Here is a 12,951-nt window from a genome sequence, read left to right as displayed (position 1 = left end):
GAAGATGGTCCGTAGGACTGCAATAGTTTTCTCCGTGGTGGTGGTGGACATTTTGATGACCTCTGGCCATTTTGAATGTGCATCCACGGCGATTAAAAACATTGAGTCCATAAATGGACCAGCAAAATCAAGATGTACCCGTTGCCATGGAGATGAGGGCCACTCCCATGGGTGTAGCGGGGCCTGTGGTGGAGCGTTTTGGACTTTCTGGCATCCTGTGCATCTCTTGGTCATATCCTCGATTTCTTTATCGATTCCCGGCCACCACACAAACACCCTGGCTAGGCTCTTCATTTTTACCCCTCCCAGACGACCCTCATGAAGCTCATTGAGCACTCTATCTCTCAACTTGGGTGGAATTACCACTCGGGATCCACACATCAAGGTCCCCCTGCACACTGACAGCTGTTCTCTCCTTGGCGAGAATGCTGGCAACAGTGAGTTGCCATGTGCTGGCCATCCCTTCACCGTCAAATCATAGACCCGAGAGAGTGTCGGGTCATTTCGGGTTTCCTTCTCTATACTTGAGTTTGTAACAGGTAGACATTCGACTATGGTCGAATGGAATATCTCAACAGGGTCCACTGCAGGTGCTTCCTCCACCGTAGGCAACGGCAGGCGCGACAGCCCATCAGCGTTTCCATGCTGTTTCGCACCCTTGTACTCTATGCCGTATTGATGTGCCCCTAGAAAAAGGGACCATCTTTGCAGCCATTGCGCCGTCATCACCGGAACGCCCTTCTTTGGGTTAAAAATGGAGACAAGAGGCTGGTGATCAGTCAGTAGGGTGAATTTCTGCCCGTGCAGATAGTGATTGAACTTCTTCACCCCCCACACCAGGCTGAGGGCCTCCCTGTCAATCTGGGCGTAGTTACGCTCAGCTGAGGTTAACGAGCACGACGCAAAGGCTATTGGCCTCTCTTAACCGTCAAGGAATTTGTGTGACAGCACCGCTCCAATGCCATAGGGAGACGCATCACATGCCAACCGAATCGGTAGTGTTGGATTGTAATGGGCCAATACTTCTTTTGAAGTGATTAGGCATTTACATTTCTGAAAGGCACGCTTACACTCATCACTCCATTTCCATGCTACTCCAGTTTGCAGCAGGGCGTTCAGTGGGTGCAGAATTGTAGATAAATTTGGCAAGAACTTATGGTAGTAGTTCACCAACCTGAGGAACGACCTCAGTTGCAACACATTTTCCGGTGCTGGAGCCTTGACTACTGCCTCAATCTTGTCTGGGGACTTATGTAACCCCTCTTCATCAATCATGTGGCCACAATACGAGATTTGTTTCCTGAAAAACTCGCATTTGGGGCGGTTGGCTCGTAGCCCTTTTTCTTGTAATCTAGTGAGCACCTGCTCCAGGTTGGCAAGGTGCTCACTGTCATTTTCGCCCGTAACCAGGATGTCGTCCAAATAACACTGGGTCCCCGGGATCCCTTGCAGGACTTGTTCCATCGCCCTCTGCCAAATAGCCGGAGCTGATGCTACCCCGAATACCAGTCGGTTGTACTGGTAAAGACCTTTGTGAGTGTTTATCGTGAGGTATTTTCTAGATGCTTCTTCTACCTCCATTTGTAGATACGCTTGGGCCAGATCAATCTTCATAAAGCATTTCCCTCCAGATAGTGAGGCAAAAATATCTTCTATCCGCGGAAGTGGATATTGTACTGTGTGCAGAACTGGGTTCACAGTTACCTTAAAGTCCCCACAGATGCGAACCTTCTTCGGCTCCCCAGGCGTGCTGCTCAATGATTTCTTCATTACAGGAATGATGGGTGTGGCCCACTCGCTCCAGTCCACCTTGGACAGCACACCCGAACGCTCCAGACTCTCAAGCTCTGCTTCGACGGCTGGGCGGATTGCGTACGGTACCGGTCTGGCCTTAAAAAATTTTGGGTTTGCGTTATCTTCAATTTTTATCGTTGCCGTTACTCCTTTTAGAGTCCCAAGTCCTTGCTGGAACACCTCTTTCGCGTCAGTTAGAATTTTTGACAGTCATCCAGGTGTGACGTCGTCATCCTTTTTGTCAGCCACAGTTAGCGCCTGAATGGAATGCCAATCCAATTGTATTTTTCGGATCCATTCACGTCCCAATAATGGTGGTCCTCCATCTTGTAGTATATATAGATACAGTTTCTGTGTTTCCTTGCCGTTGTATTTAAAGGGCACCCTTATTTTTCCTCTGTGGTAGGCTTTTTGCCCCGTGTATGTCTTCAATACAATGGACGTGTCCTTCAAGGGTATGTGTGAGAATAGCCGCTCATAGTCGCGTCGATTCATGACTGTTATGGCTGATCCTGTGTCCAATTCCATCTTTACTTGGGACCCTGCTATCATGAGGGTGACCCAAATGGTTCGGTGATCCTCCTTTGCGATCACGTTGTGTAACTTTAGACAACTTAGTCTCCTGCTCCCAGAGTCATTATCACTCTCCTGATCTTCTGAACTACTGTTTGTCATTTTCTTTACTTTCTTGTACTTTTCCTTAGCAGTTCTTTTAGTGTTGGTTTTCTTTCCTGACCTGCAGACTCTTGCTATGTGTCCCACTTTTCCACATTGCCTGCATACTTTGTCCTTAAACCAGCAGTCCTTCTGGTCATGGGTTGTTCTGCCGCAGCGATAGCACTTTTCTGCTCCATATGCCATTTCATTGGTGCTATATTCTTGTGGTTTCTGTTGTATTTCCGCAGCTCCCCGTGCTGCTGCTTCGTAGGATACTGCCACGCTGAAAGCCTTTTCTAGCTTAAGGTCCTTTTCCGAAAGTAGTCGTTTCTGGGTTCCTTCACTCTGGAGCCCGCAGACAAACTTATCCCTTAAGGTATCTGCCAGCCCTGCTCCGAACTGGCAGTGCTTCGATAACTTGCGTAGTTCCGTAAGATAGTCAGCATTACTCTCATCTTTGTGCTGGTTTCTTTTATGGAACTTGAATCTTGCTGCTATCAGCAGCGGTGTAGGGTTTAGATGTTCCTGTAAGATATTGACAATCTCTTCAAAGCTTTTCTCCATTGGTTTAGCTGGGGTAATTAAATTCCGCAATAGGCTGTACGTTCTCGCGCCCATCAAATTTAATAATACCGACGCCTTCTTTTCATCGGCCACCCCATTTGCCTTGCAGTACACTTCAATTCTTTCCACATACGTGGTCCAGTCTTCTATTTTGTTGTTGAAAGCAGTGATACTGCCACTCTTCGGCATCTTGGGTGGTTTAAAATGGTGCCTCCCGCGCTTTTCCTTCTTCCCCAATGGATTAAAATAGCGCCTCCCGCGCTTTTCCTTCTTCCCCTTGCTGCCAATGCTGCTCCTAGCGTTCTAAATAATAATAGCGGCACCCCGCGGCTTCGGCGCGTCTCTCTTTTGTTAGTTAAATTCCTTAGTTTTATTCTTCTTCGACGCTGTCCACTGCGTGTCTCTTTTCCTTCCCCTCTTTTTATTTTCTCTAACGCTGCCCGGCTCTTGAGCACCGACCGCGCCCTGTGCGCTCCACCCTCTCTCTCTCTTTTCCTCCCCGACGATGCTGCACGGCCCCCTTGCAGAGCCGCTCGATTGAGCTCAAGCCCGCCGCAGTCTGGAAGGGTCAGCGCACTACCTGCTACCAGCACGATTTGCTGGAACACCTTGACTGGGGAGCCAAGCCCAGCTCTCCACAGCTTCCCCGGCGATTCACTGAACTCCGATGGATCACTGGGCGGTTGCCCACGGTCGACGCCCGTTGCTCTGGCTTCGACCTCCAAGAAGCTTCTTTTCAGGGATGGATCCCCGTGAGGTGATGCAGTACTGCAGGTGAGTTCGAACCTGCTCGTCGCCACTGTGGTGTCCGCGTATCAATAACACACGGACTGCAGGAGAACGGTAATAACAGGTGTTTACTGAACAGAGGGTATGCTGGAACTGAAAGTACAGAAGCCTGCTACGGCTTTATATACAGGTGTGGTCACTGCCGGTACTACAGTATAAAAGCAGTTCTCTCTTAAAGGTACATACACAACACTAAACATCAGATGCCTCCTTAATGCTTTCAGGTCACTACTAATGGACTACTAATGACCCCAAGCCCCAGCTTCCTCCACCCCTATCTCCCAGACTCCATGACACAGCCTCCTCAGCGGTTCCAAGATCTAATTTCACTAAGTACACCTGGATCCCTTCCTGCATAAGTTCTCCAAGGTGGCATCTGCCCCAGATTCAGTGCACTGTACTCCCTTTACGAAGTGTTCATACTCAATGTTACACCTGCTATTTATAATCGAAGCAATAAGGAGTGATGTAAGTAGTGAAGAGCTTCAAACATGTTTGTTTGTTTGTGACTGAATATGCCCTCTCACATTCTCTCTTTCTCTGTAGAGAGCACATGGTATTCTCCTGGGAGTTGCAGGTTCAGATGTTCCACTGAAAGAGCTGTTAAAGTTAGCTCCAAGGTGTAAGGTAAGTCCTAAACTGCATTAATGCCATTCATCAGTGAAGATAAGGGGCTAGAAATTGGGCTCCTTTGCGCCTTCCGTTAGCGCCTCTGGGGGGGCGCGGCGATATCAACGCCTCCCGCTAAATTCGCCAGGAGTTTTGCGGCAGCAGTAAGACGTTGCGCCCGATCTCCTGCGCCCGGAGATCGTGACGTCATTACCGTGCGCAGCGCCCCGGTAGCGCCCCAGATGAGAAATTCCCTCTCGCCCCCTGCTTGTGCGCCTGCCGTTAACAACGACAGGTAGAGGAGATGGCTTTCAGTCGGATGTCCCCCAGAGGAGCACTATTTAAAGGCGTCCACATCCAGTTTAGTTTTCGTCGGCAAACAATGCTGCGTTGTTAGTTTCACATAGGCAAAGAGGCCTTTTGACCGATTTCAGCATTTAGCATTTTGTCAAGTGTTCTGGCACATAAAGATTCTTCAGTTTCATTGAGGGGAGATTTGAAAGTGCAATATTTGGATCCTGTCATGGGGGCTGTACTGGCACTGGACCTCGCCCTCCAGCGTCAATGTCAGAGGCAACTGAGGCACAGATAAAGAGTGCAAAATGTGGCCAGAGGTAGGAGGGCCAACAGGGCTCTCAACAGGAGGCCTTATCCACCCAGGGTATTCCGGCACCAGTTCTCCTACATGAATTTCACTGAGGACCAGTGTGTTAGAGGCTTCGCTTCAGCAAGGATGTGGTCACAGAGCTCTGCCACCTCCTGCAGCCAGACCTCGAGCCTCAGATCAGGACCACCATGGCTCTCTCAGTGGCAGTCAAGGTCACCGTCGCCAGTCAAGGTCACCGTTGCCCTCAATTTCTATGCCAGTGAATCATTCCAGTGTGCGACAGGCGACATCCCCAACATCTCCCAGTTTGCCGTCCATTGCTCCATCCGTCAGGTCACAGATGCTCTGTACAGAAGGAGAAGGGACTACATTTCCTTCCCCATGACGACAGAGAAGCAGCGCGAGCATGCATGTGGCTTTGCCAGGATAGCGGGCTTTCCCGTGGTGCAGGGCACCTTTGACTGCACCCACGTCGCTTTGCAGGCACCTCATAACAATCCTGAGGTATTCCGTAACCGCAAAGGCTACCACTCACTTAATGTGCAGTTGGTGTGCGACCACACATGGCGAACCCTGACCGTCAGTGCTCGCTTTCCTGGCAGCAGCCACGATGCCTTCATCCTGCGCCAGGCCGGTGTGCCAGATCTATTCCAGCTACAACATCAAGCTTGCGGCTGGCTGCTGGGAGACAAAGGCTATCCGCTCTCCACCTGGCTCATGACTCCCCTCTGCAACCCCAACACTCCTGCACAGCACTCATATAATGAGAGCCATGCTGCCACCAGGAACATCGTTGAGCAGATCATTGGAGTGCTCAAGCAACGGTTCTGCTGCCTTGACCGCTCAGGAGGAGACCTCCAGTACTCGGCTGAGCGGGTGTCCCTTTTCGTTGTCGTCCGCCGCATGCTGCACAACTTGGCCAGGTGGGGCAGACGGTGGCTGAAGGGGCGGGTGGGTGGGGTGCTTGGGTTGACGTGCGCTGCCTGCGCTTGGCTTCCGCTTGCTCCCGGCGAAGAGACTCGAGGTGTTCGGCGCCTTCCCGGATGCTTCTCCTCCACTTTGTGCGGTCTTGGGCCAGGGATTCCCAGGTGTCGGTGGGGATGTTACACTTTTTCAAGGAGGTTTTGAGGGTGTCCTTGAAGCGTTTCCTCTGCCCACCTGGGGCTCTCTTGCTGTGCCGGAGCTCCGAGTAGAGCGCTTGTTTTGGGCGTCTCGTATCGGGCATGCGGACAATGTGACCCATCCATCGGAGCTGATTGAGCGTGGTCAGAGCTTCGATGCTGGGGATGTTGGCCTGAGCAAGAACACTGACGTTGGTGCGCCTATCCTGCTTTGCACCTCTCCAGTGCTTTGAGGTGCCTGCTGTACATGGTCCATGTCTCTGAGGCATACAGCAGGGCAGGTATCACTGCTGCCCTGTAGACCATGAGCTTAGTGCCGGGTTTGAGGTCCTGGTCTTCAAACACTCTCTTTCTCAGGCGACCGAAGGCTGCATTGGCACACTGAAGGCGGTGGTGGTGGGTCCACCGGTGTTGGACTTCATCGTCGACATCTGCCCTTGTTGACAATAGGCTCCCGAGGTATGGAAAGTGGTCCACGTTGTCCAAGGCCTTGTCGTGGATTTTGATAATCAGGGGGCAGCACTGTGTGGCGGGGGCAGGTTGGTAGAGGACCTTTGTCTTACGGATGTTTAGTGTAAGGCCCATGCTCTCGTATGCTTCGGTGAAGGTGTTTACGATGGTTTGGAGTTCGACCTCCGAGTGAGCGCAGACGCAAGCATCGTCTGCATACTGTAATTCGACGACAGAGGATGGGACGACCTTGGATCTGGACTGGAGGCGACGGAGGTTGAACAGTTTCCCGTTTGTTCTGTAAATTAGCTCCACTCCAGCGGGGAGCTTACTGAGGGTGAGATGGAGCATTGCAGCAAGGAAGATAGGGAAGAGCATTGGTGCGATGACACAGCCTTGCTTGACCCCGGTTCGTACATGAATTGGGTCTGTGGTGGAACCGTTGGTCAGGATCACAGCTTGCATGTCGTCGTGAAGCAAGCGGAGGATAGTGACAAACTTTTGAGGGCAGCCGAATTTGAGGAGGACACTCCATAATCCCTCACGGTTGACAGTGTCGAAGGCCTGTTTGGTGGGTGAGTGGTGGCAGTGTGGATCTTTGTGCAGTGTGCACAGACTGAGGTTCAGTTGAATGTAGGAGCTGTTGAAGCATGTACTCACCTTGACCACCCGACTGAGGTCGTTGAATTTCTTGCGGCACTGCGTCAGGCTATGTTCCACCACACTACTAGCCGAGACCTCCTGGGCCACTGGCCGAGACGTCCTGGCCACTTCCCTCCACATCGCCCTGAACACCTGAGGCGATGGCCTCCTTCCAGTAGCCGGGAACAGCATTGCCCTCCTTCATCCCACTCCAGCCACCAATGCTTCCAATGCCACGTCAGTGAACTGACGAGCTCTCTCCCTGGGAGTGGGAACAGCCATCAGGGGATTCACTTGTTCGCAGGTCACCTCAAAGCCAGCAGTGCTGAAAATGAGCATCTGCACAATGATGCAACCTCCCCTTTAAGAGCTGGAAGGAACCAGTGTGAAGGATCATTGCTGAATGCATTGCAACTGAAATCCATTAGCGCTCTGCTGGTAGCACCCCTGTAGCGCCCCACTGAGGTCATTAATGCTTGATTTAGTGCCCCACTTCCTTCCTGGGGCGCTAACACCCAATTTAGTAGAAATTCAGAATCCTTAGCACCTGGCGCTAAAGTTTCAAAATTTCAAAAGTTAGCGCCCCAAACGGGGCGATACCCAATTTCACCCCAAAGATATTATGCTTTTTGGTGTTCTGACGAGAAGAACACATGCAAATGATTTGAAGATAAACACAGCCCCTCATTAGATAACAAATCACATCAATTTTTGAATGCCAGCCAAGCAGAAATAATTATAGTTTCAGATTTGATAATTCAGCAGTAAATAGATGTAAGCAACACTCCATGGCATCATCATACTGTATATTTCAGGTGCCATTCATAGGTGCTGTTTTATACTCCTGTCCCTCTCACACTTTTAAAACATTTTATTGACAAGAAACTGAGTGTTCAGTGGGTCTATACACTATCCTCTGCCTTTGTGTCCTGTGTGGTGTAGTGAATATTCAATCATTTACAGAGCATTAATTCACTCTCTGCTCCTCTACTGTCACAATGGCTGATACTCTTTTGCGTTTTGCTACTTCATGTGGGGCATTTTCAGCTGGGAGGTAACTTGAAGCCCTGCATGTCATTTAATGAGCATGCTTTTGTTACAATGGTGTGACGTGTGAAGTCTTTGGAAGATATAAATATAGTGAGGCTTTCAATTGTATGTTGCATCTTGACTATGTGCCCTGCTGAGGTATGGGTATGCATGAGATGTAATAAAGGAACTATAAGGTTGAGAGCTTTGCATGGACGAGCAGTAGATATGGCAACACTTTGTGGCATGGAATCTTGGGAAGCTACATGGTATTGTTGGTTAGCGTTATCTTGTTAGATTCCTTAAAGTGTGCCATTTTCTCCTGCAAGTCCAGCAGATACTGCAGACGGTGTTGAGCCCAGCCACAACTTCCTGCCAAACATGGTGCACTGCATTATGCTGGGGATGGTTCCCTAGAATGCCACACAGGGCAACTCTCCTTGCACCCACCTCATGGAGCAGCATATTGACTTTGCCAGCCATCAAATGAGGTCAGGGTGGCACCACTCTGCTATTTGCCAACAGACACAATTTTGTGCCTCTATATTCGGTTGTCCAACCTTTTGTCCTCTCCTGTTATTTGTTCCCCCCTAACAGCCTTTCCAAAGGATGGAAACTTTTATAATTTCTGGCATTGAGTGGGCCGAGAGCGAGCCTTCCTTTTTCAACCCTTCTTTCCCGCGCCTTGTGTGGAGCCGCCCGCGGTCCTGTGTCAGTTGGAAGCCGGTCGTGCGGTTGAAAAGGGACCGGCGGTCTTTGCTCATTAAACTGGTCAGTGTTTGAGATGGGGAGGGGGGCACCATCAATGGAGAGTCCGTGCGCCACGTGGCCTTGGAGGGTGGGAGTGGGCCAGAAAGAAAGAGACTTGCCAGTCTCTGGGCCTGTAGCACGGCCGTAACCCGTGTTGGGGTGTATTGAGATAAGAGGAAACAGGGGCTTCGAGACCAATTGTAGCATCGCTACTGCCACCCTCAGGTCTGGTAACTCAGCATAGGCCACGGATCGAACCCAGGCACCTTCCTGCTCTTACATTAAGTAAAACAAAAATAATAATAAATATATATGTTTAATTGTTTAACTAATTTTTACACAGAAAAAATACTCATTGTGTTCCAGGGGGTCCCTGAATTTTTTTATAACATGGGAGGGGGGCCTCAGAAGCAAGAGGCCCGAGGGTCGATAGACATCGGACCTCGGGCCACATCTGCACACTCGGGGCGAGCTGTCGACACTGGTCGTGCCTCCATGGGCAGCTTGCTCGAGCAAAGACATCAATACCAGCACCAGTCCTCAGGCAAGTTCCAGGAAGGGGCTTGGAGGGGGTTTGGAACGGCCTACAGTGGGAAGAGGTGGGAGCGTGGTGTTAACGGGTAGGATTTTTAAAAAGTTTCTTGTAAAGCATTTTCAGATGCAGTAATGTAGTTTTTGTAAAGAGTTGTGACCTGTTATAGATTAAATAAAGCCACTAATGAGGTTTATAAACCAACTGACAATCTATGTTGGTTTATGTTTGAAAAAATAGCAATTCATGATTTCTATACCAAATCTCATGATTTTTATGAGTTTGTCTCCTGATTTATGAGGCAGTAAGGTTGGCAATACTGCACAGAGGCACCTTCCCCCTTCACCCCACTTCAGTTCACGGAATCACTCTTCCCTTCCAACGCCTCCCCATTCCACTTCATTTTGGCACTTGTCCCTTTCCCCTCCATTCAACCTGGCACTCTTCCCCTTATTTCATGCTGGCACTTTTCTATTCCACCCGCCCCCTCCACCCTCCATTTCATGCTGGCATTCTACCTTTGCTCAACCAGTGCCACTTCTGGCCACTTCCCTTACTCCCCCTCCCCCAGCACATTTCCAGCTTCTCCCACCCTCCCCCAGTGCCACTGCAGGATCCTGCCTCCTGCTGTTGTTGCTGCTGTAAGTGATTAAGTTTTCACAGGAATTCTGAGCAGTCGTAGTATTCAGTCACTTACAGCCGCAGCAGTAGCAGGAGCTAGAGCCTTGGAGGGAGTAGAGGACCCTGGCACATGCTGATTTTATTACTGAAGGCAGACGTACATACAGACAGTGCCCCAAAACTCTGACTCTGCATCAAACACAAACATGTATGGAGCATTTGGAAATAATCTTTACTGAGTGGAATAAATCAACAGATACCACTATCTGCTAGTGCAACAAAATACACGTTCTTCCTGCTTCTAAACTGGGTGAACTATTTATCATTTGTAAAATGTAGCTCAAATGCACATAACAAAAAAAACATTGACTTGAGCAAATAGATTTCATTGTTGTGGCATTGCTTTTTAAATTGTTCTTTCCTTTATCATGTTTATCATGCAGCTTGGAGTCCATGGTTATGCATTTCTGAATACCAATAATGGTTACATACTTGCCCATCCTGATCTCCGACCTTTAGTAAGTAACTTCAATCATTCTATGTTGATGCAAACACATTTGTGCAATGGGGGAAAATAGAGAAGAAAAGACTGACTTTCTTGAAAGGGACAAATACACAAGTTATTTAGTGGGGTGAATTTTCTATGGTCACACGCTAAAGAAGTGTGGAGCTTTTCAATTCAATTCAATTCAATTTTAATAGCCATATGTAACCAGTACAAGTACAATTACAATGGAATGCTTACTCCCCGTAGGGACGCGTCAGCTATTGATACAGCGCCGCGTTCAGAAAGTCAATACAATGGCTTCCAGTGGCAGTGGGAGCACGAAGTCCCTCAGCCGCTCTGTCCTCCTCGTCACCGCGGCCTCCTCCTCACTGTTGCCGGCTCCAAGTGGTGGCCTGCTTTCCCGCTCACGATCCGACCTCTGGCCGCCACAGCTTGATGACAGAGGCTGGGAAATAACATGCAGTGACAGCTCTTAAAGACTGCAACTGCTATTTAAAGAGACACATACATTTTTGCATTGCATAAAATAAGTGAGTGGATGCCTGTTTCAAAGTCCTCTTAGAGGAAGTGCTTCCTTTGGCATTAGGGTTGCCAATTCTTCCAGATTGTTCAGGAGTCTCCTAGAATTGAGGATTAATTTCCCGGGCACTGCTGTGAGCAACCGAAAAATTTGTTAAGTCAGCAAAGGTCGCCTGGTAACTGCCGCCGCTCTATCTGGAACTTCCACTGAGTCAGGATCAGCAACACTTCCCCTTGCAGCCCACTTCCTTCCTGTCCCTGAATTCTGTCGGACCAGTCACTTACGTGATGCCATTGAATGTAGGTCAACATGAGGTAGCAGTAGGTTTTGTGAAAGAAATAGCTTTTGTGGAAGCTTTTGAGAGAGAAACCACACTAATCCTGGGTTGAATGCATATACAGCACTAGAAGACACTGGTAAATCATTCTATATTAAACAGATATCTTGCAAACATTTTCCATCACTCACTCTCACTCTAACTCTCACTATCTCACATTCACATGCTTTCAACATGCAGGCTCTCCAGGGTTTTCTTTTGCGACATTATGGTAATAGCATAGGTAGGTTATATTTATATAAATATACACATTTAAATATATATTAAGGAATTTCTATCTTAAAAGTTAGAAATGGCTTTTCAGGGCTCCACTGTGAAACAGAGGGCAGAGGTTCCTGATTAAATGCAGCAGTATGTAATGCCAATGTTAGACATTTAGAAATAGTGATTTTTTTGAAGAAAAAATATGGGTTACAAATCCATTGCTGTAAATACCGCTGTTTGTTTTCTTTTTTTACAGTGAAACACAGAAAAGAATGTTACCTTTAACCAAAAGACATTGGGGGGAAAATTCGGTTGCTTTGCGCCTCCCGTTAGTGCCAAAAGATGGCGCTAATGAGGCGCAAAGTAACTAGCGCCCGGGCGCGGCGATGTTTGCACCACTCGTGAAATTGACCAGACATTTTGCGGCGGTGCTAAACACTATCACCACGATCTCCTGCGCCCGCAGATCATGACGTCAGTCGAGCGTGCAATGCCCCGGTAGCGCCCCAGACCGGATATTGAGTGGCATCCCCACCTTACCGCCTGCCGCTAGCAATGACAGGTTGAGGGGAGCATTTTGCAGTCGGGAAGGGACTGGGGGAGCGCTATTTAAAGGCGACCACTTCCTGCCTTCTTTTGTCGGCGACATTTTTTCACCACACATTCTGAGAGAGAGAGAGAGAGAGAGAGACTTCTGGAGAGATTCAACGCTGTGTGAAGGAGTTTTGGGTACTGAGCAGCACTTTGCAGGTTTATTCTGATTTGACCTTCCTTGCATCGATTTAGAAGAGACTCTGGGGGCTACACTCTGAGCTCTTTCTTTGGGCCTCTCCATTGTTCTTTCTAGCAGATTTGATGTACAGGTCTCTCCAGGCCGAGATTCAAGGCTGCAATGAGCAGGGTGTGGATGGAGAGCAAGAGCGACCCTCCCCTTTAAGAACTGACCGGCGCCAGTGTGTCTATGTTCCATTGCTGACTGACATCACATGAGCTTTGCCAGCGCTCTGAGGTAGCGCCTCGCTCTTCGGTGTTAGCGCCTGATTTAGCGCTCCAATCACCTCAAAGGGTGCACCCCAAGTTTGCAGTCGGAGGCAATAATTAGCGCCAGGCGCTAAACTTTGCGCCCGGCTGATAATTGCGCCCCAAACGGGGCAATACCGAATTTCTCCCCAATTGATTATCACTGAAAATAATTAAACTTGTCAGATCATCTCCAG

The 12,951-nt window shown here is 49.0% G+C and overlaps 1 protein-coding gene across 14 annotated transcripts in view; it reads left to right on the top strand.

Moving 5' to 3' along the window:
• Positions 1-12,951, top strand: part of LOC147106116 (voltage-dependent calcium channel subunit alpha-2/delta-4-like) — an 888,222-nt gene that overhangs the window by 298,192 nt on the left and 577,079 nt on the right. For all 14 annotated transcript variants that reach the window (XR_015081361.1, XR_015081362.1, XR_015081363.1 and 11 more), the window contains 2 exons: positions 4,351-4,431; positions 10,609-10,683. Coding sequence is in view for 11 of the 14 variants with exons in the window: in XM_086008903.1 (XP_085865029.1) it covers positions 4,351-4,431; positions 10,609-10,683 (156 nt within the window). In the remaining 3 variants the exon portion in view is untranslated. The remainder of the gene's footprint in view (positions 1-4,350; positions 4,432-10,608; positions 10,684-12,951) is intronic.

Source organism: Somniosus microcephalus, chromosome 16, assembly GCF_052327205.1.
Source record: "Somniosus microcephalus isolate GS21.2 chromosome 16, FLI_Smic_1.0, whole genome shotgun sequence".
Classification (NCBI taxonomy): Eukaryota; Metazoa; Chordata; class Chondrichthyes; order Squaliformes; family Somniosidae; genus Somniosus; species Somniosus microcephalus.
The sequence above is the reverse complement of the archived record's forward strand: the minus strand, read 5'-3'. Positions and strand labels throughout refer to the sequence as shown.